Raw genomic sequence first — 26,274 nt, forward strand, 5'->3', positions numbered from 1 at the left:
CCTCCTAAAACCTTCAACCCCCAATGAAGGCAAAAGCCTTCATTACCTCAATCATGATGATGCCCATTCCCTTCACACATGCATACACTATGTTTGCTTACCACACTTAAGCCTATGTCTCTCATCGGAATATGACTCGAGGTCCTAAGCTACATGTATACTACAACGATAACCCGGATATATCTATAGGTGACAAAAAGCCTTAGAACCCTGCATACTGGGAATACCCTGCTCTTATTGCGGAAGCCGTGGGAAAGAGCCAACAAATGGGTGAGCAGCAGATGAGTAGGGAAGCCGATGAGTGACAAGAGCTAGAGGAGGAAGCGTGAAGCACAGTAGACAAGGGGAGAAAAAGAGCTAGAGGGGTGTGGAGCAAAGTAGCAGAGCAAGGATAGATGAGAGCAAAGTAGTAAAATGCCAAATGCCATGGATCTTATATATATTATAAAGTTCAAGCCACCGTGGTGGCTAGAGCCCGGGGTTCCATCCATATTAATTATAGGCCATGGCGGTGGAATCTAAGGCACCACACCAGACGGGTTGGTAATCATGAAGTAAATGCCATGTGGTGGGTGAGCAGGCTACTTCAGTGGCTGGTAATTAACTGCCAGCCCAGTGGAATCTTAGCCACGATAAACATGGATAATGAGAGCCACCACCACCAGATAGTAATTTCCACAAAGGTAAATCATGAAGCTCTAATCACTCATTACCATGCACTCTGGTTCTCTATTGAGCATGCAAGCCCGGTCATGATTGATAAGTTTTACTACACTCGTAGTGATCATGCATGCTTAAGCCCGGTGGTGGGTGACTGGTGGCTGGTAATTTTAACTGCCAACCCAGTGGAATCGTAGCCACAATAGACAAGGTTGTAATCACTCATTACCATGCACTCTAATACTCTACTGAGCATGCGAGCCCTGTGACTCGTAATTTTTACTACACTCATAGTGATTATGCATGCTTGAGCTCGGTGGTGGGTGAGCGGTGACTAGTAATTATAACTACCAACCCGGTGGAATCGTAGCCACGACAGATGTGGTTGATGACACCACCACCATCAGACAATAATTCCCACAAAAGTAAATCATGAAGCCTAATCACATCTAATCCCTCATTACCATGCCCTCTAGTACTCTCCTCAGCATGCAAGCCCGATGCTGGTAATTTACTGCACTCATAGTAATCATGCATGCAAGCCTGGTGGTGGTAATTGGAAGCTGAATAATTGCGGGTCACTACGGTGGCTCATAATTAATTGCCAACCCGGTGGACCTTAACCGCAACGATAGACGTGACTTGGAATCTTAGATGCCACCACCTCTAATCACTAATTACCCATGCAAGTTACTACTTCCGGCTTGAATTAATCAAAATTCGGGTCAACCACCATGGTGGCTCTCACATTGATAGTGAGTGTAATCGGGCTACAACCATCGCGGTGGCTCTCACCTTGATAGTGTAGTCGGCTACAACCACCGCTATGACTCTCACCTTGACAGTGTAGTCAGGCTACAAATCGCTATTCCATTCCCTAAACCGTTTCGTCTTCTATCCCTCTCGACCCTTTCATTCTCCCTTGCTATTGGACTGTAAACTCAAGCCTCCACTCTTTCATTTCCTTCACTGTTTCATCTTCTATTCCTCTTGACTATTTCTTTTTCCCTTGCAACCGGACTACAAACTCAAGCCTCCACTATTCCATTTCTATCTCTCTTGCACTCTTCGTGCAACTTCTATCCCCTCTCATAATGGACCCTGCACAGTCCGGGAGCTCCTCACACAATCTTTCCTCTCCCTCTGTAGTATAGTGCAAGAGCCCCTTCTCCCCTGATCTTGAGATCATGACATATGGGATTTCGTGTCTCACTCTTAAAAAGCCCAATTTGGATGCTCTCCAAAACTTCACCAGGTTAGTGTGAAGAGAGTGGGAGAGAAGGAAGGAGTCTCACTTGTAGCTTTCTCACATACACAATGAGGGAATATACACAAAGGTGGAGGCTGAAAACAGTTTTCCTCTTCTTAGTTGTGAAAGCCAAAAGAACTCTCTTAGTACAAAAGAATAGGTGAACCCTATATGTGGGTCTCAAACCAAACTCAGCTAACTAAAGTGGCATACTAATTGAGCCACTAACTAGAGTACATAAAGATATAGCAGTCATCCAGCTATTATTCATGGACGGTGTACCAACCGCATCTGCAGCTAACAAGTCGGTGATATAAATGCACAACAGTCACCCTGGCATATCACCAGTGGAGCTCGATATCTCAACACTCCCCCTCGAGCTCAATCCCAATTCCTGCATACCAAGTAGGTCTCTGAACTTGCGCAGCTTCTCTGCACCCAATTCCTTTATAAATATGTCAGCTACCTGATCCTCTGTGCTGACATAAACTAGATAAATAAAACCTACTAGAACCTTCTCTCGCACATAGTGATAATGCACCTCAATGTGCTTTGTTCTAGCATGATAGACTGGATTATTTGCCAAGCGTATACTGCTCATGTTGTCATAATAAATGACAAATGGCCCATCTGTAGATTAATGCATATCATAAAGTAGCTTATGCAACCAGGCTACCTCACATGCAACCGTTGCTGTACTCCTGTACTCAGCCTCTGTGCTCGACAAGGCAAATATAGGCTGTTCTTGCTGCTCTAAGTGACTGCCGCACTCCCAAAAGAGAACACATATCCACTGGTAGATCGTCTATCAGAAATACTACTAGCTCAATCAGCATCAGTGTATCCATGCAATTGTATTTGAACCCCAGTCTTATAAAATAGTCCATACTGCAATGTGGACTTCACATACCTCAGTATACATCTAGCCGCATCCAAACCGCATCCAAATGTGATTTTCTTGGAGCCTGCATAAACTGACTTACCAACCCAACATAGCTCAAATCTGACCTGGTAATGGTCATTTAAATCAAACTTCCTACTATGCGTCTGTACATAGTAGGATCTTCCGAAAGCTCACCTACATCTACGCTTAACTTCACATTCTGCTCCAAAGGAATTGAAATAGGCTTACAGCCTGTCATCCCATATTTGGACAGCATGTCCAATCCATACTGCCTCTGCAAGAGCCATATCCCACTTGTGGATCTAATCACCTCAATGCCCAAGAAGTAACGCAGCTCTCCCAAATCCTTCATCTCAAACTTCTGCTTCAATAGCATTTTCACATGAAGGATATCTTCATCACTATCACCTGTGATGATCAAATCATCAACATAAATGATAAGCAACATAATGCCTTTCTCTGTTTTTCTCACACAAAGTGAGAAATCTATCTTGAAAATCTGAAAGCCAATAGTGACAAGATACTATCCTATCTTGTCAGACCATGCTCTCGGTGCTTGCTTCAAGCCATACAAGGCTTTCTTCAACCTGTAAACAAACTCAGGATGAACAGCATGAACATAACCTAATGGCTACTCCATATAGACCTCTTCTTGCAAAACACCATGTAAGAAAGCATTCTTTAAATCCATCTGATGTAAATACCATCCCTTTGATACAGCCATAGCAATGACTGCTCTTATGGTTGTCATCCTTGCAACCGGAGTGAATGTTTCTTCATAATCAATGCCATATGTCTGTGCATACCATTTGACAAGTAATCTTGCCTTGTATCTGTTCACAGAACCATTTGCATTGTGCTTCACCTTATAAACCCACTTGCAGCCAATTGCATTCTTGTCTTTAGGCAAAGGCACAAATTCCCATGTAGCATTTACTTCCAAGGCATCCATTTCTTCATCCATGGCTTTCTGCAATTTTTCTTTTCCCATGGCTTGCTCAAAAGAAGTGGGTTCTGGTTCATGTATCACTTTGACCATATAGGCATAGTGAATGGCTATAAATCCATCATATTTCAGCCTATCCAGAGGATACCTAGCTCTGGTAGACCTACGCAAAATAGGCTCACTACCAGGTGCTCTCAAAACATCTCTTGTCTTCCTTACTCCAGGTGTAACAACAAAAGGAATACCCAACTCATCATCAAGGCTCTGTTTTGAGCCACTGGATTCACCATCCACATAAGAGTGACCTGCATTCACATCAACCATGGGCTAATCTCCTTTCTCTTTTTCTTTTCGTGATACTTGCATACCACTATCTGCATTGCTTTAAGGAGATCCTCTTGATCTCAATCTACCTGTCCATGGTGAAGTATGTAAACCACTGCTAGAGGACACTACAGGTCCACTAATATTTTGTGATTTCTGCTGTGAATTCTGTGCATCATTACCATTTTATGCATCTACATCATCAATCACATTTACTGGCTTATACCAGCTACTCATCTTATTAAAAACATCTTTGCTCACTGTAAACTTACGAGTAGAAGGGTTATAGTATCTATACCCTTTCTGCTAGAGGACACTACAGGTCCACTAATATTTTGTGATTGCTACTGTGAATTCTGTGCAGCATTACCATTTTGTGCATCTACATCATCAATCACATTTACTGGTTTATACCAGCTACTCATCTTATTAAAAACATCTTTGCTCACTGTAAACTTACGAGTAGAAGGGTTATAGTATCTATACCCTTTCTGCTATAGAGAATAACCAATAAAGGTGCACTTCTCAGCTTTTGGATCCAACTTGGATCTCAACTCATCTGGCACATGAACATAGGCAATGCAACAAAAAACTTTCAAATAAGAAATATTTGATTTCCTACCAGTATACCTCTCCTCTGGCATCATGCCATGTATTGCTGCAGTGGGAGTCCTGTTCATTATGTAGACTGATGTAGCAACTGCTTTAGTCTAATAATAATCTGGTAGGTCTTTCGTTAAGCATGGCATGAGATACCTCTCCAATGTGCCTGTTTTTCTCAGCTTTTGGATCCAACTTGGATCTCAACTCATCTGGCACATGAACATAGGCAATGCAACAAAAAAATTTCAAATAAGAAATATTTGATTTCCTTCCAGTATACCTCTCCTCTGGCATCATGCCATGTATTGCTGCAGTGGGAGTCCTGTTCATTATGTAGACTGATGTAGCAACTGCTTTAGTCTAATAATAATCTGGTAGGTCTTTCGTTAAGCATGGCATGAGATACCTCTCCAATGTGCCTGTTTTTCCTTTTTGTAAGTCCATTTTGCTGTGGGATATGACTTCATGAATATTGTTGCTTTATGCCATGCTCTTGCAAGAAACTTACAAACTCATTTAAGAGGTACTCTCCCCGTCCATCTGACCTTAGACATTTTACTTGCAGGCTTGTTTCTTTTCCAACCATAGCTTTAAAAGCTTTAAAATGCCCAAACACTTCACTTTTCTTTTTGATAAAATACACCCAAACTTTTGTGCTGTAGTTATCAATAAAAGTGACAAAATAATGACAGCCTCCAATAGATACAGCTTTAGTAGTCTACACATCAGAGTGGATTAATTCCAATGGCCTCTTACTCTCTGTCTAGGAAATGGTTTCCTTGCCTGTTTTTCAAATTGGCTTCACATACCTTATGCATTTTTGCAACCTTGAACTTAGACAATCCTGCAATAATATTTTTGGCTTGCATTAATTTAAGTCGCTGTACATTAACATGACCAATGCGTTTATGCCAGATATCAATATCTGCAACTACACCGGTCCCATGTGCAAAAATTATTGCACTCAATTCAGGCATGTCCGCATCCAACGTAAACATCCTGTCCTTCTTCTTCCCTTTTGACGCACGTGAGTCAACATACCGTGCATAATCCTTTCCTAGACCATTCAAGGTCACAGAAACTAAATCATCATTTTCCACTGGCGACCCAATAGAAGCAAGTGCATCTGCAATCTTTTTCACCTTCATGTGGTAGTCATTGATGCTCATATTTTCTCTTTGCACATTATTTCCTGCTTGAGCTGCATTTTCCTGACTTGCGTATTTGTGCTATACATTTTTGTCAAAGTATCCCACGCCTTCTTCGACGTGCTTGTATCGACGTGCTTGTATCCTGAATATGCACAATCATAGAATTTGAATATTGATAGATAGTCAGTACATAACTTTTCTGGCTCTCTCATGCCAGCCTTTAAATGCTTGTAACTCTTGTTGATTGGGAACATTAGGAATAATTGGTTCTTGTTCAACTCCAGTAATGAACTCCAAATAGCCTTTTTCCTTAAGAAAATTCGTCATTCTAAACTTCCATGCTTAGAAATTATTCTTGTCAAGCTTTTCAGTGACAATCTGTGAAAGAGCATCAGACGCCATTACAGAATACTACAAAATATTATGTCACTGCAAAAAAACACAACTTCTGTCTCACAAGGGCAAATCTGTAAAACTGACGAGAGTGGTATTTGACCACACAGTCACTTCCTAGTGACGATTATGCATCAACAAGCAATAAGAATAATTTTGTCACTCCCAATATCTCTGCGCACATGCATACGATGTAATTTCTGCGATAACTTTTCACCGACATGCAGAACAGTGGTTGCACAGAAAAAACATGATACTTTTCTGAGTGCCTGCAAAAAACTTCTGCCACCAAAACGGGTCCCGAAATGGCCTCGAATCAAAAAAATATTTTCACCGAGAAATTTTTCATTTCCCGTAGCATATACTATCCTTTCGCCACACCATGAAGGGCGTCCCAATATGAGAGAGTGCACTCTTGCACTTTCTGACTGTGCTAAACTCGAAAAAAAAGAAAAGCAACACTGATCCTCTTACTAGGACACCGCGAACTTGGTTTGCTTTCTTGAGTCCTTACCACGAACCGAGCTCTGATATCATGTAAAAAGAGTGGAAGAGAAGGAAGGAGTCTTACTTGCAGCTTTCTCACATACATAATGGAGGAATATACACAAAGGTGGAGGCTGAAAACAATTTTCATTTTCTTAGTTGTGAAAACCAAAAGAACTCTCTTAGTACAAAAGAATAGGTAAACCCTATATGTGGGTCTTAAACCAAACTTAGCTAACTAAGGTGGCATACTGAGCCACTAACTAGAGTACATAAAGATTGCTGTCATCCAGCTATTATTCATGGACGGTGTACCAACCGCATCTGCAGCTAACAAGTCTGTGACATAAATACACAATGGTCACCTTGGCATATCACGAGTGGAGCTCGATATTTCAATAGTTAGTACAGGAGATGAACGTGAAGAAGGGGCAACTAGTCTGTCAAGGTTAGAAGATTACCATCAATGAAAGCATGACTGAAAATGCTCTAAGAATTTTTGGAGACAGTTTGCAAGCACACTTTTTCGAGAAGCAGTAGCAGAGACATGATATTCGAGATATATACCCAATGCTCAGATTAGTAAAGATGGTGGATTTAAGATTTTGAGCTTGCCAACAGACCTCCAAGATGTGCTGAAGAAGACCATTCACTTCTTTCCTGATACAAGAGGAATCTACAAGCTCTAATAGGTTCAAGCAACACTAGAGCAACTAAAAGGACATGATGTATCGTTCTCAAGAGCGATCTCCAAGAGCATGTTAACAAACCTGAAGAATTGCATGAATGGCAGATCCCAATTGTCATCTCAATCTGCTCGAATTGCAATGCACCTAATGGCATCTACCCTCCAAGGAAATTTTGAGCAATACTATAAGTAGATGTCTCAGAAGGTGACTTTTCTACAAGAAAAAGCCACCGACATAGCAAAGGCAGTGCAACATAAGAAAAGCCTCAAGAAAGGTGTAGAAGCCAAGGTAGAGGAGTCACAAGTGAGGGCCTTGCAAGCACAAGAGCAAGCTAAGGCCGCTATAAAGATGGTCGACATGGAAAGGCATAGAAGAGAAGAAGCAGAGAAGCACATGACGGAGCTCCGAGATAGGCTCGAAGAAGTGATAAGTGACGGGGACATGGCGAAAAAGGAGTAAGAAAAGATGCAAAAGGATCTTGAAGATCAGAAAGCCGAAAAAAAGGATCTTTACAAACGGCTCTGCAACATGCAGAATGCATTGAATATTGAAAAAGACTAGATGATGGAGGAGCTGAAAATGGAGAATGTAAAAACTAGAAAGGTGATGCAGGAACTACGAGAGAGCTTCAAGACCAGGAAGGATGGGGCAAAGAGTAGCCAGGGTGGACAAGACAATGTGGTAGCTCTCAAAGCTAGGAAGGATGCAGAGAGTAGCCACAGTGGAGCAAGTTGCAGCAACCACGGTGGAGCAAGTTGCAGCAGCCACGGTGGAGCAAGTTGCAGCAGCCACGGTAGAGCAAGTTACAGCAGCCACGGTGAGGGTTGGTTTTACAGTGGAGCAATTTGCAGCAGCCACGATAGAGCAATTTGCAACAGCCATGGTAAGGGTTGGTTTTTTGAAACACTATTGGAAGTCCAAAGAGTAAGCTACAAGCACCGCACTGGTTTCCCATGACTAATCCACACATCCTACGAATCCATTCATCTTGTAATAATAGAAGTAAACCACTGCGCTGGTGGCTGTTAATATCCTAGTGCAAACAACCACCGCGCTGGCAATAATGTTAACTGCACTACTACCATGCTATGGTATCCTAAAATTTGTTGCACAGTGCTATACTAAAATAATCCTCTTTAAACTGCTTGTCCTTTTGTTAACCATTAGATTTCATCCCATGCTTGTTTTTAGTATATCCCAACAACCACCGCGTTGGTTTCCCATAACAAATCCACACATCCTACAAATCCATTCATCTTGTAATAATAGAAGCAAACACTCGCGCTGGTGGTTGTTAATATCCTAGTGCAACCAACCACCATGCTGGCGATAACTTATCATGTACTACTACCATGCTCACATCCACAATTGATCATGACAAAAATGAAATCATGTTTTCAATAGGGGGTATCATGACAAACACTTTGATAAAACGCTATAGATTTGTATAGGATTACGGTGTCTTTTACTCATATAATATTCACAAATAAGAGATAGTAGGCCTTGAAAGAAGGTGATATATAGGATTTATATATAGTGACTACCTCGAGGGCAAGGCCCATGAACATGCATGCTTGTTGTGCAATGGTGGGGACATCCAAGCCCACAATGTCTTTGGTTTGGGCTAGAACCCGATGGGGACAATGATCTATCTAAGGTTGTGGACCCCCTTGACAAAGAAACTGGATTTCTTTGCTCTGACATCTCACTCATTGTCAAAGTCTCCCCTCAATCTTGCTGATTCTTTGCATCATTGCCACTGAAGAAAGTGGCAATCCTTTGCTTTGATACCGCTACAAGCTTAACTGAACCTCAAACATAGCGTCAATAATCCCTTCTAGCTTATTCACACTTCAAATCCTCAACAATAGGTGGCTGTAAACTAAATCGCAGCACTTCGGGAAAGATCACACTTGAATATCCACCTTCTTTGGGGGCTTGGAACTTCAAGACAGCTTAGAAAACTTCAAGAAAGAGTTGGAATTGAATCGCAATGGAGGAAGGGGTGAAAGAGTTGGACGGAGAGAAAAATACGGTGCTAGGGGCTAGAAATAAGGGCTGCCCCCGCGTAGGTCTTTATTGCAATAGAAATTTGTTGTACAAGGTGGCTCACGAGGGAGCAAGAGTCTGAATAAAAATCTCAATACAACTGAGAGCATAGAGGTCCTTATTTTATAGACTAGGCCAGCTAGCTAGAAAGCATGTGCTTTCTAAAAGCTGGCTTGCTTTTCTTACCTAGAATAGACAATTTCCCAGGCTTTTTCAAAAGCAACTGCTTTTTCCATAAAGTGAGGCACCTTTAACGCTTTTAGCTCAAGTGGTGCACCTTTAACGCTTTTAGCTCAAGTGGTCCCTTAATTAAATGGGGCACCACTTGTCTTATTATTTTCCCCTTTAAAAGTGGGGAAATTAAGCACTCTCTGAAGTCTTGCACCTTGCACAAACAATATTAAACACTTTAACCCATTAGAGGTTAGCAAAATGCACACATTCTAGTTCTTGGACTAATCCCAATCCCTTGTGGGCATTCCCACGATGTTCTTTAACCAATGCAACACAAAGGAAATATAAAACTTGTTCTAGTTAACTGAAGGCAACTGTCTTTGACCAAAGTCAATATGTAAGATTTCTCTTTATTTCTTGGGAGAGGTACAAATGTATGACACTGACTCATTGGGTCCTTGGTCAACTTAAATACAGAGATTTGAGCTGGTCAACATAGTGTGATGGCAGAAAAGTCAATCTAAAATCTTTGATGAAGGCCTCCCTTTCATAAATAGCAAGTTTAAGATCTGCATTATAATGATCTGTACACCACGTATGCCACGAGGTAACCACTTCACCTAATACACGCAGATGCAAGGACACACTTTCGCTGTCCTTTGTGTGAACAACTGAAAAATATCTTCCACCATTTTAACTGATTTTGTATTCAACACTGCACTTACAACACCAATACTTGCTAATGTGTGAGCTTCTATTGCACACAATCTTTTTGTTTCGGCAGTTTGTGCACTCGCCTATGCCACTAGGCATTTTTGAAATCAGCTTGCTTCCTTCAAGGCAACATGTAATCTCTAAGCCTATGAAGATTATCAAATCAGAAATTCCCTTTTGGCTGCCTTAATCTGACAGCTAAACAATATACCAGCTATTTATACAGATGCTGTGAGTGTAGCTATGCCCCTATGTCAAACCAGTCCCACAAATGTGACCTGCTCCTGATTCCACTTTTTGGGAGATTCAATTGTCATGGCACTCCTGGATCGAGGTGTACTAACAGGATTGTAACTCTGATGTGCCACCATAATCATGATGAAGCATCACCTGACGGGTCAGAAAGCGAGCTCATCACATAGCCATAACATCTAAGACCAGTAAGTTTAAAGCAGGCTTTGACCTAGCCATGCAATAATTGTCAACTGCATCTCCTACCACAGCCACCACACCATGAAGATAGCCTTACTTCCTAAAATGACATCACTAGGAAAACTGCTCCGGCACTGCAACTCTTCCCCAATGAGCAACCAGTGCAACTATATAGCACAGGTAGCATGTTTTTTGAATGGGAAAAGCCAACTCAATGAAAAACACTTTAAGACTGATCGTATGTCAACATACCAAGGGGAGAAAATTTCCCGTAATATATATAGCTTCCTATAAAAACTTAATCCAAACTGAAAGGAAGTCCAAAACAAAGAGAGGCAAAGACAATGCAATAGAACCAGGAGGGGAGAGTCAGAGAGACCAAAAAATAATCTATCGGACCCAAAGTCCAGGAGACAAAGGCTACGCCCCCCCCCCCCCCCCCAATGAAATAATTGTCAACTGCATCTCCTACCACAGCCACCACACCATGAAGATAGCCTTACTTCCTAAAATGACATCACTAGGAAAACTGCTCTGGCACTGCAACTCTTCCCCAATGAGTAACCAGTGCTACTATATAGCACAGGTAGCATGTTTTTTGAATGGGAAAAGCCAACTCAATGAAAAACACTGTAAGACTGATCATATGTCAACATACCATGGGGAGAAAATTTCCCTTAATATACATAGCTTCCTATAAAAAACTTAATCCAAACTGAAAGGAAGTCCAAAACAAAGAGAGGTAAAGACAATGCAACAGAACCAGGAGGGGGAGCCAGAGAGACCAAAATATAATCTATCGGACCCGAAGTCCAGGAGACAAAGGGTACCTCCCCCTCTGGAGCTCTCTAGGTGTGACTCTGCTCCACTGGAAGTATAAGATGCCCTGCCCCCCGCCTCCCTCCCCCCTTCCCTCCCAAAAAACCAACCAACCAATTAATCTGCCTTAATCCCTTTTGGATGCCTTAATCTGACAGCTAAAGAATACACTGGCTATTTATACAGGCGCTGTGGGTGTAGCTATGCCCCTATGTCAAACCAGTCCCACAAATCTGAGTTGCTCCTGATTCCACTTTTTGGAAATTCAATTGTCATGGCAGCCCCGGATCGACGCGTACTAAAAGGATTGTAACTCTTGTGTGCCACCATAATCATGATGAAGCATCACCTGATGGATCAGAAAGCGAGCTCATCACATAGCCATAACATCTAAGACCGGTAAGTATAAAGCAGCCTTTGACCTAGCCATGCATAATTGTCAACTGCATCTCCCACCATAGCTACCACACCATGAAGATAGCCTTACTTCCTCAAATGACATCACTAGGAAAACTGCCCAGGCACTGCAACTCTTCCTCAATGAATAACCAGTGCTACTATATAGCACAATAGCATGTTTTTTGAATGGGAAAAGCCAACTCAATCAAAAACACTTTAAGACTGCTTGTATGTCAACATACCATGGGGAGAAAATTTCCCATAATAGATATAGCTTCCTATAAAAAACTTAACCCAAACTGAAAGGAAGTCAAAAACAAAGAGAGGTAAAGAAAATGCAACAGAACCAGGAGGGGGACCAGAGAGACCACAAAATAATCTATCGGACCAGAAGTCCAGCAGACAAAGGGTGCTTCCTGCTGGCCCGCCCCGCCCCACCCCAAAAAAAAGGACGGACTTTTTACTTTCCCCAGTGTGTAGGTTCATCTGTCATCTATGCTGAAACGAAACGAAACAAGACAATGTCAGAGGGGTGGGTGGGGTGGGGCACACGGAGTAATTAATGCTGCAATTATCTTTTCCGAAACAAGTGTAACACTGAGGATTGCTATCCAAAACCTTCAAAGAATTGCACAACTTGGAGCAATGAACCCAACTCTTCCCCAGACTCTACAGAACAATAAACAATTTATTTTCACTAACCTTGAACAAACTCTGTTAGCTATCTCTTGCATGTGGCTTGACTGAATTGATATGCCATGATCAAATATCTGAAAATGATATATTCACAGTCAGCCCAGATCTCTTCTCAGAACACACAGATCCCATTGACACACAGACCCCTGGTGGAGAGGAACACTGTGCAACTACAACACTTTCCAATCTGTAGTTCTTGAAGTGACTTCCCCCATGGCACACGTGGTGCCATGTAGGTGTGGGCAAGGGTGCAACCAAGGCCAGCTTCTCATTCTTGCCTGCACAGTGCATCTTTATTTTCCTTCTAAGGCATTTCTTGGATCACACAGGTCCAAACAAAGCACAAATCCTTCCCCATTATAGAAGAATATCTTTTTAACATATATCTCTGCTTTGGGTATGTCACCTCTCAATCACTTCACAGCAGTTAGTCCACGGCTCTTTCCTGGCTTCTTCCATGCTCAACCAATCCTTCTGAGCAGCTAGATGTCATCATGGTCCTTACACAAATAAGCATCCGCATATATGTTTCCCATCAAGACATATGCTGCAGGATGCAAATAATCCAATCTAATTGCATTTTCAAAAGCATGCCTTCCGATCTCTACATTCTTCCACTTTTGACAAGCTCCCAATACCGTCGACCATACAACCACATTAGGTTGGAACGGCATCTTCTCTACCATTGCCATTGCCTTGGCTACTTGGCCTGCACGGCCAAGGAGATCAACCATGCAAGTATAGTGCTCAATAGTTGGAATAATGCAATGCTGTTTTCTCATAACTTGAAAATAATCATAGCCCTTATCCACTAGACCCACATGACTGCATACACTGAGAACAGTAAGAAATGTGACGCCATCTGGCTTTATGCCTTCCTTCTGCATTTTCTGAAACAACTGAAACACAAGTTCACACTCTCCCTGCCAGGCGTATCCTGTTATCAGGGCACTCCATTGTACAACATCTTTTGTGGGCAATGCATTAAACAACTGTTGGGCATCAACCATGCTTCCACATTTAGCGTACATGTCGATAAGATTGGTTGCAACGACTGCAATAGTGTCCAAACCAGCCCTACTAATTTGAGAATGCAGTTCCTTTCCATTTTCCAGAGCTGCTGTGTTGCCACAAGATTTCAAGATGGCAACAAAGGTAAAGCTATTTGGTGACATACCTTTCTCTTGCATTTGTGCATAGAGCCTAAAAGCTTCCTGATTTTCTTCTTGCACAGCATACCTCAAGATCATGGCATTCCAGGAGATTACATCGCAATGAGGCAATGTATCAAAGACATGCCGTGCATCCTCCAGGCATCCACACTTAGCATACACATCTACCAAGGTATTTCCCACGAATAGGTCTGACTCAAAGCCACTCTTTACTATTTGGGAGTGGATGGCTCTGCCTTTCTCCAGGCATCCTGAATTAACAATTTTCCCATCGACTAGCTTCCCCTCTTCCAGTGTTGCCAGGCTACCGCAAGCCTTCAATACGCCAACAAAGGTTCGATCATTCGGTTGGACACCCTCCTGTTGCATCCTTGCATATAAAGCCAGAGCCAGCACTGTATCTTCTTGTTCAGCATGCCCCTGGATTATGGTGGTCCATGTCACCACATCACGATGAGGTAATTCATCAAAAACACGCTGTGCGTCCTCCATGCTCCCGCATTTCACATAAACATCCAGTAGGGTTGTTGCCACAAAAACATCAGACACAAAACCACTCTTTACAACTTGGGAGTGGATGGCCCTAACTTTTTCTAGGGATCCTGTTTTCACACATTTCCTGTAAAGTTGCTTCCCCTCTTCCAGTGCTGCTAGGCTATTGCAAGCTTTTAATGCACCAACAAAGGTTTGGCTCGTTGGTTTGACACCTTGTTGTTGCATCCATGCATACATCTCCAAAGCTAGCACACCCTCTTCCTGCTTGCTATATCCCAGGATCATATTACTCCATGTAACTACATTACGATGAGACATCTCATCAAAGACACACCGTGCGTCCTCCAAGCTCCCCCCTTTCATGTACAAATCCACTAAAGTGTTTCCTACAAAGATATCTGACTCAAAGCCACTCTTTACTATGTCCAAATGGATGGTTCTACCTTTCTCCAGCCATTTTGCTTTGACAAACTTCTTATCACCTTGCTTTTCCTCTTCGGTTGCTGCCAGGCTATAGCAGGCCTTCAATGCACCAACAAATGTTCGAGCATTAGGTTGGACACCTTCGTGGTGCATTTGTGTATATGACTCCAAAGCCCATGCACCCTCCATGTGCTTGGAATACCCCAGGATTATGGCAGTCCACGTAGCCACATTACAATTAGGCAACTCATCAAAAACACATCGTGCATCCTCCATGCTCCCACATTTCACATACATATCCACCAAGGTGCTTCCCAAAAATACATCTGACTCAAAGCCACTCTTTACTACTTGGGAGTGGATGGCTCTACCTTTCTCCAAGCATCCTAAATTTGCAAATTTCCCATCAATTTGTTTCCCTTCATCCAGTGCTGCCACGCTGCTGCAAGCCTTTGATGCACCTACAAACGCTCGAGCATTTGGTTTGACACCTTCCTGGTGCATTTGTGCATACAACTCCAAAGCACGTGCACCATTGTCATGTTTTGCATACCCCATGATCACGGTAGTCCATGTAACTACGTTTCGGTGAGGCAATCCACAAAAAACATGCCATGCATCCTCCATGCTCCTACATTTTACGTACATATCCACTAAAGTAGTCCCCACAAATACATCTGACTCAAAGCCGCTCTTCATTACTTGGGAGTGGATGGCTCTACCTTTGTCCAAGCATCCTTTCCCACCACCTTGTTTCCCTTCACCGAGTATGTCCAAGCTACTGCATGCCTTCAATGCACCAATAAACGTTCGTTCACTCGGTGGGACACCTTCTTGGCGCATCTGTGCATACAATTCCAAAGCCCACGCACCCTCATCTTGCTTGGCATAGCCTGAGATCATAATGTTCCATGACATGACATCACGCTTTGGCATATTGTCAAACACATGGCAAGCATCCACCATGCTACCACGCTTCACGTGCATATGCATCAGTTTGTTGGCCTCAAACACTAGGACCTCTTTCAGACGTTCCATTGTCATAGCATTAACTTCCTTAGCCTCATGTATCTGAGACAGCATTTTGTAAACATGCATTTCCAGCTCCCCCTGCATCTAGAATATGGCTGCACATGGGCAGCCGATGGTGTGGCTGACCAAAGAAAGATGCAAGCAGCTACAACAAAGCCAAGAACACCAGAGAGAGATAAAGGTAAAACAAGATCAAGCAACTGGAGTGCCTAGAGTCGCAAGCATGAAGACAAAGGCCACTGCTTAAGCATACAAAGAGTAGCCCAGTATACTTCCAAGTTGAGGAATGTCTGGACTCTAGGTGCTGCGTTGGAAGGCAATGATTGCCCAAGAAACAAGCCTTCTGATAGGGGAAGCAACCGATCATCTGGGCCGTGGTGGTCAATGCACTGTGGCTCGGTCTGTGAGCAATGTCCTTGTGTGTACTAAAGCCCTGGTCCCCGAGCTCCGTCTGATGATCCATATCCTTGTCTGTAACAAAGCCCTGTTTAGGGACCACTGACAGAGCTTTTGATATGCCGTGATATTGCTCCATGGAGTAAATGCAACTGTGAGAAACGTCACCTATTACGAAAAAAACCTCCCTGTTTGCACCGGCTAAGATTCAAACAAGGTGGCAATCCCACTATGGCCTGCTTTGTGGAATTGATGTATGCAATCTATCCCCGGAACGAATAGAGGATAGAGTGGTTGGAAGACGTGGAATGGGTCACTTAGTAGTTGGAAGAGTTGGCCATGGAGTGGGTAGCCTTCATTGGTCTGATACAGATCTTTTGTGTCAGTGTCCGTGGACCGCGTTCCTAGGACAATAGCCCTTCACACCACCTTTTGGAGAATGGCGGGCGGGTCGTGTGTGTTGAGATATCGAGCTCCACTCGAGATATGCCAGGGTGACCGTTGTGTACTTATGTCACCGACTTGTTAGCTGGAGATGCGGTTGGTACACCGCCCACGAATAATAGCTGGATGACAGCTATCCTTATCTACTATAGTTTGTGGCTCAGTTAGTATGCCACCTTAGTTAGTTGAGTTTGGTTTGAGACCCACATATAGGGTTCTTCTATTTCTTTGTACTTGAGTTCTTTTGGCTTACACAACTAAGAAGAGGAAAACTGTTTTTCAGCCTCCACCTTCGTGTGTATTCCCCCATTGTGCATGTGAGAAAGCCTCAAGTTAGACTCCTTCCCTCTCTCCCACAATCTTCACATGGTATCAGAGCCTTGTTCGTGGTAAGGAGCTCAAGAAAGCAAGCCAAGTTCGTGGTGTCCTGGTAAGAGGACCAGTGTTGCTTTCCTATTTCGAGTTTGGGAGCAAATCTCTGTAGGTAGCACAGCCAGAAGTGCAGGAGTGCACTGTTTCAGATTGAGACGCCCTTCGCGGTGTGGCGAGAGCGCAGTATATGCTGCGGGAGAGGGCGAAGCCTGTAGTGACTTTATTTTTCTGATTTGAGGCCGTTTCGAGGCCCGTTTTGAAGGCGGAAGTTCTTCGCAGGCACTCAGAAAAAGGCCCTATTTTTTGCTATTCGACCACTGCGCGGCTAGTCGGTGGAAAGGTGCCGCAGAAATTGCATCGTATGCCTGTGTGCAGAGATATTGGGAGTTGCAGATTCATGCCTATTGCCTGTTGATGCAAAATCGTCACTAGGAAGTGACTGTGTGGTGAAATACCACTCTCGTCGGTTTTGCAGATCTGCCCGTGTGAGGCAAAAGCTGTGTTTTTTTGCAGTGACAGAATATTTTGCAGTGTTCTGTAATGGCATCTGATTCTCTTTCACAGATTGTCACTGAAAAGCTTGACAAGAACAACTTCCAGGCATGGAAGTTTAGAATGACGAATTTCTTGATGGGAAAAGGCTATTGGGAATTCATTATAGGAAATGAAGAAGAACCTGTTCTTCCTAATGTTCCCAGTCAACAGGAAATGCAGGCATACAAAGGATGGCATGAGAGAGCCAGGAAAGTTATGTATTGGCTGTCTATCAGTATTTCGGACTCCATGATTGTGCATATTCAGGATGCAAATATGCCAAAGGAGGCATGGGATACTTTGGCAAAAATGTATAGCACAAATACGCAAGCCAAGAAAATGCAACTCAAACAGGAGTTGCACAATGTGCAGAGAGAAAATTTGAGCATAAATGACTACCACATGAAAGTGAAGAAAATTGCAGATGCACTTGCTTCCATTGGGTCGCCAGTGGATGATGATGATTTGGTTTCTGTGACCTTGAATGGTCTAGGAAAGGATTATGCATAGTTCCGGACATCCATTGCCGTCCGTGAAAACTTTTCTGATTTTGAGGAGTTGATTGCTCTTCTAATTTCTGAAGAGCAGAGAAATGGAGGTGCATCTTCTTTAGCAGGAACTTCAAAAGAAACTGTCTTCTACTCAAATGCTGGCAGAGGTAGAGGCAGAGGTAGAGGAGGCCGATCTGCAGGCCGTGGTAGAAATCAGAATATGCAGCAAACGCAAGAAAACCAGTCCTATGCAGGAGGACGTGGTAACTCTAGAGGTAGGGGGAGCCAAAGAGGCCGTGGTGGATGGCAGAGAAGCCAAAATGCAAATAGCAATGTTGAATGCTACTATTGTGGCAAAATGGGTCATATGGCTAAAGACTGCTACAAAAAGCAGAATGACATTATGAGTGGAAAATTGCAGCAAGGCAATTATGCATCCTCTAGTAGACAGGGTGATGACAGAAATGAGCATTTGTTTATGGTGCAGCATATGACAAATTCTGTAACAAGTGCAGAAGAAAGCAATGATGTGTGGTATGTTGACTCGGGTGCGTCAAACCACATGACAGGTCACGCTGAATGGATGCAGGATGCAAGAAAAATGGAAAAACCAGGATTTGTGGAGACTGGTGATGATACTGCACATCCTATTGTGCAGATTGGCAAAATTCCTTTGTCTATGCAGGATGGGAAAAAGAAATACTTGTCTGATGTATTTCATGTCCCGAACATCACCAAGAACCTAGTTTTTGTTGGTCAAATGGTTGAGCAGGGCTTGCAGGTTAGATTTAATCCTCATGGATGCTTTGTTGAGGATATGAAAAATAACGGTCGCTTGATAGCAAAAGGAAAGAAGAAGGGCACGATGTTTACGTTGGATGCAGACATGCCTGAATTGAGTGCAGCAATGTTTGCACATGGGACCGGTGTAGTTGCAGATATTGATATCTGGCACAAACGCATTGGTCATGTTAATATACAGCGACTAAAATCAATGCAAGCCCAAAATATTGTTGCAGGATTGCCTAAATTCAAGGTTGCAGAAATGCACAAGGTTTGTGAAGCCTGTCAATTTGGGAAACAGGCAAGGAAACCTTTTCCTAGGCATGTTCAAGAGAGTAAAAAGCCATTGGAATTAATCCACTCTGATGTGTGGACTACAAAAGCTGCATCTATTGGAGGCTGTCACTATTTTGTCACATTTATTGATGACTTCCGCAGAAAACTGTGGGTGTATTTTATGAAAAAGAAAAGTGAAGTGTTTGGGCACTTCAAAGCTTTCAAAGCTATGGTTGAAAAAGAAACAGGCCTGCAAATAAAATGCCTAAGGTCAGATGGAGGGGGAGAGTACCTCTCAAATGAGTTTGCAAGGTTCTTGCAGGAGCATGGTATAAAGCAGCAATATTCATGCAGTCATACCCCACAGCAAAATGGAATTGCAGAAAGAAAAAACAGGCATATTGGAGAGGTATCTCGGGCTATGCTAAATGAAAAAGATCTACCAGATTATTATTAGGTTGAAGCAGTTGCTACAACAGTCTATATAATGAACAGGACTCCCACCGCAGCAATACATGGCATGACGCCAGAGGAGATGTATACTGGTAGGAAACCAGATATTTCTCATTTGAAGATTTTTGGTTGCATTGCCTATGTCCATGTGCCAGATGAGTTGAGATCCAAGTTGGATCCAAAAGCTGAGAAGTGCGTCTTTATTGGTTATTCTCTGCAGCAGAAAGGGTATAGATGCTATAACCCTTCTACACGTAAGTTCACAGTGAGCAGAGATGTTGTTTTTGATGAGATGAGCAGCTGGTATAAACCAGTAAATGTGATGATTGATGTAGATGCACAAAATGGTATTGCTGCACAGAATTCACAGCAGCAATCACAAAATATCAGTGGACCTGCAGTGTCCTCTAGCAGTGGTTCACATACTTCACCATGGACAGGTAGATTGAGATTAGGAGAATCTCCTCAAAGCAATGCAGATAGTGGTACACAGGTATCATGAAAAGGAAAAGAGAAGGTAGATCAGCCCATGTTTGATGTGAATGCAGGTCATTCTTATGTGGATGGTGAATCCAGTGGCTCAGAACAGAGCATTGATGATGAGTTGGGTATTCCTTTTGTTGTTACACCTGGAGTAAGGAAGACCAGGGATGTTTTGAGAGCACCTGGAAGTGAGCCTATTTTGCGCAGGTCTACCAGGGTTAGGTATCCTGTGGATAGGCTGAAATATGATGGATTTACAGCCATTCACTATGCCTATATGGTCAAAGTGATACAGGAACCAGAACCCACTTCTTTTGAGCAAGCCATGGGAAATGAAAAATGGGAGAAAGCCATGGATGAAGAAATGGATGCCTTGGATGCTAATGCTACATGGGAATTGGTGCCTTTGCCTAAAGGCAAGAATGCAATTGGTTGTAAGTGGGTTTATAAGATCAAGCACAATGCAGATGGTTCTGTCAATAGATACAAGGCAAGATTAGTTGTCAAGGGGTATGCACAGACATATGGCATTGATTATGAAGAAACTTTCAGCCCGGTTGCAAGGATGGCAACCGTAAGAGCAGCCATTGCTATGGCTGCATCAAAGGGATGGTCTTTACATCAGATGGATGTAAAGAATGCCTTCTTGCATGGTGATTTGCAAGAAGAGGTCTTTATGGAGCAGCCAGTAGGTTATGTTCATGCTACTCATCCTGAGTTTGTTTGCAGGTTGAAGAAAGCCTTGTATGGCTTGAAGCAAGCACCTAGAGCATGGTCTGACAAGATAGGATAGTATCTTGTCACTATTGGCTTTCAGATTTCCAAGGTAGATTTCTCACTCTATGTGAGAAAAACAGAGAAAGGGATTATGCTGCTGGTCATTTATGTTGATGATTTGATCATCACAGGTGATATTGATGAAGATATCCTTCATGTGAAAATGCTATTGAGGCAGAAGTTTGAGATGAAGGATTTGGGAGAGCTGCGTTATTTCTTGGGCATTGAGGTGATTAGATCACCAAGTGGGATACAGCTCTTGCAGAGGCAGTATGGATTGGACATGCTGTCCAAATATGGGATGACAGGCTGTAAGCCTATTTCAGTTCCTTTGGAGCAGAATGTGAAGCTGAGCACAGATGCAGGTGAGCTTCTGGAAGACCCTACTATGTACAGACGCATAGTAGGAAGTTTGATTTACATGACTATTACCAGGCCAGATTTGAGCTATGTTGTTGGGTTGGTAAGTCAGTTCATGCAGGCTCCAAGGAAACCGCATTTGGATGCGGCTAGATGCATACTCAGGTATGTGAAGTCCACATTGCAGTATGGACTATTTTATGAGGCTGGGGTTCAGATACAGTTGCATGGATACACTGATGCTGATTGGGCTAGTAGCATTTCTGATAGACGATCTACCAGTGGATATGTGTTCTCTTTTGGGAGTGCTGCAGTCACTTGGAGCAGCAAGAAACAGCCTACAGTTGCCTTGTCGAGCATAGAGGCTGAGTACAGGGGTGCAGCAATGGCTGCATGTGAGGTAGCTTGGTTGCATAAGCTACTCTATGATATGCATCAGTTTACAGATGGGCCGGTTGTCATTTATTGTGACAACATGAGCAGTATACACTTGGCAAAGAACCCAGTCTTTCATGCCAGAACAAAGCACATTGAGGTGCATTATCACTATGTGCGGGAGAAGGTTTTACTAGGTCTTATTGATCTAGTTTATGTCAGCACAGAGGATCAGGTAGCTGACATATTCACGAAAGCATTGGGCGCAGAGAAGCTGCGCAAGTTCAGAGACCTGTTTGGTTGTGCAGGATTTGGGATTGAGCTCGAGCGGGAGTGTTGAGATATTGAGCTCCACTCGAGATATGCGAGGGTGACCGTTGTGTACTTATGTCACCGACTTGTTAGCTGGAGATGCGGTTGGTACACCGCCCACGAATAATATCTGGATGACAGCTATCCTTATCTACTATAGTTTGTGGCTCAGTTAGTATGCCACCTTAGTTAGTTGAGTTTGGTTTGAGACCCACATATAGGGTTCTTCTATTTCTTTGTACTTGAGTTCTTTTGGCTTACACAACTAAGAAGAGGAAAACTGTTTTTCAGCCTCCACCTTCGTGTGTATTCCCCCATTGTGCATGTGAGAAAGCCTCAAGTTAGACTCCTTCCCTCTCTCCCACAATCTTCACAGTGTGAACTTAGCCTATATATAAATATATGCAATTGAGTAGTAGGTAGATGAGAACCATACATTGTTGTGGGTTCTTAGGGCTTAGCACATGGGAAGAAATAGGATGGGAATGGGAAAAGGTGGTCCCATGCATATTTCTATCCTATTCCCATCCCACCATGTGCTAACAAAAAAAGAACTAGGGATGGGTTTACGAGGAAGAGGACACATGGCATCATTTCATGTGTTTAAGAGGTGGGGACCTTGTGGGGATAAGGACACATGTCATCCTTCCATGTTTTTGAATCCCTAAAAAAGGGGAACCCATTCTGGCTGCCAGGTTCTAGAGGCCATGGTCCAGGATGGGAGAAAAAGTGGCTACTCCCATTCTAAATCCATCCTAGACCACTTGGTATAGGATGCGAGTAATGATGACAAAAATATTCCCATCCTAAACCCATGCTAGCCCCATCCATGTGCTAAGGCCCTTAGTTCATGTTAAAATTGTGTATCATTGTACGTAATTTCGTTGATTGTAGAGTTTCTTGATACACATCGATAATGAAGTTGCTAATTATCATAAACGTTGCATTCTTTTCAAGTCTTATCATGATGGTGTGGAGGTGTGTAATGAGCATATCATGTTTGTGTGATGGTGGTCGGCAAATGTTTATCAATACGTATTTTTGTTTTGATGAAGTATCTCAATATATGTGATTTCTATTCCCTGGTGACAATGTGTGTTGTATGTGTCTATGAGCAATGAGTCTCGGTGTGCAAGTTTTAGTGGTAGCGAAGAAGGAACAAATTGTTCAGGCATCATAGTTTTTGTTCTTAGTGGCATAGAGTATCACAATTCATTAATTTCACTGGTGTCACACCATCTTTTTACTTTGGAAGTGGCCTTGTATTTAATGATTGAATTAGTATTTTAAAAGGTTACATTTTTAAGTTTAATACTCTCTATTGTCACCCATCATGAAGTGCTATCTAATCGTTGTATCTCTCATTTCGCGTGCTTGCTGACAATGAATGTTCCTTTGCTAGTGGTTCTATGAGGTAAGGGTTCTCAATTTGCTTAACTTGTGATTGAGCTCTATATGCAATGCCATGTGCATGCACCCCTTTGGAGAGAAAGCTATCTTTTTCATAGTCGATCCTTATGCTCTATTTCTTGTTCTTGTTGCAGCTGGTTGTATTTAAAATTGTTCACATGTTACAATGCTTATTTTCAATGGTCCTATTTGAACTTCTTTTCTTGTTCAATGAACTGGTGCAATTGTTATTTATGTTCAATGCGAATACGCATTAATGTTCTCGTTTCTTGTTTAGAGTCCTGTGTTCTAGTGATGAAATAATATTCATATTATTTCTTTGTCATTATAAGATGACATGATCATGCATATTCCTTTTGCTCTATACACTAGACCATCTTGATGATTAATGTTTCCTGAACATAATTCTACTTTCAAAGTTAGTGTAGAATAAGTATGGGAATGTATGATCTTTAGGAAATTAGCACAAGCTGTGTTATTTATATAGTCTATTTGAGCTTTAGTGTGAGTGCATTTTCTAAATGAGTTTAGCGCATCTATGAAACAATAATGATTATGTATTGGTTTTGTGTGCTAATATGTGTTAGCCATATTGTCTAGTGTGTCCTCTTCTTCCTAAAAACCCAAGAATCTTTTATTGGATTTACTCGGTAGAAGTCTCCACAAGTAATAATGTCCACATCTTCAAAGTATTCTAAATGATTTCTTTTTAATGTACGCATGCGCAGGTCCGCAAAGTCCATTGTTCTTTTTTCCACGAGAGATATCTCATTAATCACAATGAGACAAACTTATCCGTAGAGTGATATGAATGTGTCTAATTTTTCTTTTGACTATTTGTTTCTTGACAGGTACAACAAAACTCCTTTCTATTGTTCCTTTATGCAATGAAGGCATATCTATAGAGGCCATAGTGGTCTTCATCATTAGTTGTGTTTTTAGCAGCGTAGATGTTGTCCAAGTCTTGCGGTTCAAAGAGGTTTTCTATTTTCATCACTTTTCATTATGACATTACAAATCATAACTGTATTTATTTCTATTTCTTTGAATAATTGGCTCTTTTGCAATGTAAGCATTTCTCCATGAACCATTAGCTATGAATTCTTCATTTCATAATTCAAAAATGGGTAATATAGGGGCGATTATTCATGATAATAATTTTTAGGGTCCTCAATTTGTTGAGCTTCAAAAATTTTAGAATTTTGGGGTCTTCCTTTTTTGGATGGAGTTGTTGGAGTGGTTGTACTTAGATGCAAAGGTTGGAAGGCACACACTCTCAATATTTTGTCTTCTTACGTAATTGTCAATAATTGTTTCACATGTTATGTTTGTTAATTCATTGTCAAGGTTTTACAATTGATTTTTTCTCTTTAAGATGAATGCTCAAGTATATTTTTCCTTAACCTGGAATTCTCTTGTACTTCTATGCAATGGTAAGAGACAGTAATAAAAGGATGCTAATCATGCACTCATTTGTTGGGCATGCAAAAATGTATTTTCCATTTTTTGCATTCTCTCTTGTGTGTTTGAGTTTTCTTGCATAAAAAATTTCATTGTTTGTTTGAAGCCCTTAGTTATAGTGTTGTCCATTTTTGTTATATACACAGTGCAATATGATGCTGCAGCATAAGGATTGATTGCAAATTGCACATCCATGTTTGATTGCCAAAGGAAGCTAACTTTTTTTATTGAAAGCATTAGTGAAGATGACTTTTGCATTTCCTTTTAGGTAGAGTGTTGGTTAATATAGATTTTATTGGTTGTATTCATGATTGTAGGTCTATTTGCTAATGACTTAGCCACTCATCAATTGACTTGCTAGTGTCAAGGGGCAACGGATTAGTTCTTCTGTAATTCTTGTGTATTTTCTTTGGGATTGCTCTCTTTTGTTTTCTTTTAAAGGTGTAAGTGTTATTGTTTGTGGTAATGGTGGATTAGGATAGTGAAATATGCAAATGACTTAGCCACTCATCAATTGACATGTTAGTATCAGGAGGTAATAGATTCAACTTTTCTATAACTCGCTTGTATTTTCTTTGATATTGTTCTCTTTCATTTTCTTCCAAAGGTGTAAGTATCATTGTTTGTCATAATGGTTCCCTAGGATAGTAAAATCTGCAATTCTTGCTTGTGGTAATGGTGGCTTTGGATAGTGCAATATGCAATTCTTGCTTTTATGTTCAATGCAAATGGAAGTGTGCCTATGTGTTTGGATCTCTTTCATATTGTCATTTAGGGAGCTTTTATTGCATGTTATGTGTTGGTCTATAAAAGACATGAGTTCCTCATCTTTATTATGATTGTAGAGAGCAACATTTTATACCCAGATAATTCCATGCTCATGTTGACTTGTTGGTTGCTCCCTCTACTTTGAAACTCTATCACAAAGAAAGCTCAAAGAAAGTAATCAATGACATTCCCTATAATGCCTCCATCTTTTTGAATTAAGGTTAGAATGCTTGCAATTTGTGCATGTAATGTCTTGCACATACTATTGGGTATCATCTTATTATATGTGTCACAAGGGGCATTTTTTCAATTGAAGTTTACTGGTATTGTAGGTTTGTAGAAGACATGTGGTATTATAGTTTGCCGCTCAGGTATTGTAGGTTTGCAGAAGACATGTGGTATTGTACAAGACAAGGGGCATTTTTTCAAGTGAAGTTTGCTACTCAGGTATTGTAGGTTTGTAGAAGACATGTGGATAATGGGTCCCACAAACACTCAGCACAAGAAGAGTCATGAAGAAGGTTGGTGGCCCCAATGGACGCATGATTGCAAAATCCTCCTTTTACAACCTCTCCTTATGATCAGGGGAAGCCCTTATATTCTTGAAATCTCTATAGCCTATTCTTGACTTTAGTGTTTTCTCAATGTTTGTATCATTCTTTATATCTTTTGCCAATAATGTTCCATTTTGAAACATCCCTTTTCATAGATGCACCCGTATGGATTGCATAACATGGTGTATGAGGAATTTGATTGATTTGACCTTGCT

General features: G+C 41.8%; 1 protein-coding gene across 1 annotated transcript in view; it reads right to left on the reverse strand.

Moving 5' to 3' along the window:
- Positions 1 to 15,894, reverse strand: part of LOC147894135 (pentatricopeptide repeat-containing protein At4g18520, chloroplastic-like) — a 39,199-nt gene extending 23,305 nt beyond the window's left edge. Inside the window, exons 1-3 of the mRNA XM_087384651.1 lie at positions 15,150 to 15,894; positions 13,522 to 14,918; positions 12,695 to 12,762 (exon numbers count right to left, since the gene is read on the reverse strand). Coding sequence (XP_087240777.1) covers positions 12,695 to 12,762; positions 13,522 to 14,918; positions 15,150 to 15,894 — 2,210 coding nt within the window. The remainder of the gene's footprint in view (positions 1 to 12,694; positions 12,763 to 13,521; positions 14,919 to 15,149) is intronic.
- Between the last annotated feature and the right edge of the window lie 10,380 nt (positions 15,895 to 26,274).

The sequence above is a fragment of the Dipteris shenzhenensis genome, chromosome 14 (assembly GCF_047967505.1).
Source record: "Dipteris shenzhenensis isolate YYH24624 ecotype China chromosome 14, Dip_SZ_1.0, whole genome shotgun sequence".
Taxonomy (NCBI): domain Eukaryota; kingdom Viridiplantae; phylum Streptophyta; class Polypodiopsida; order Gleicheniales; family Dipteridaceae; genus Dipteris; species Dipteris shenzhenensis.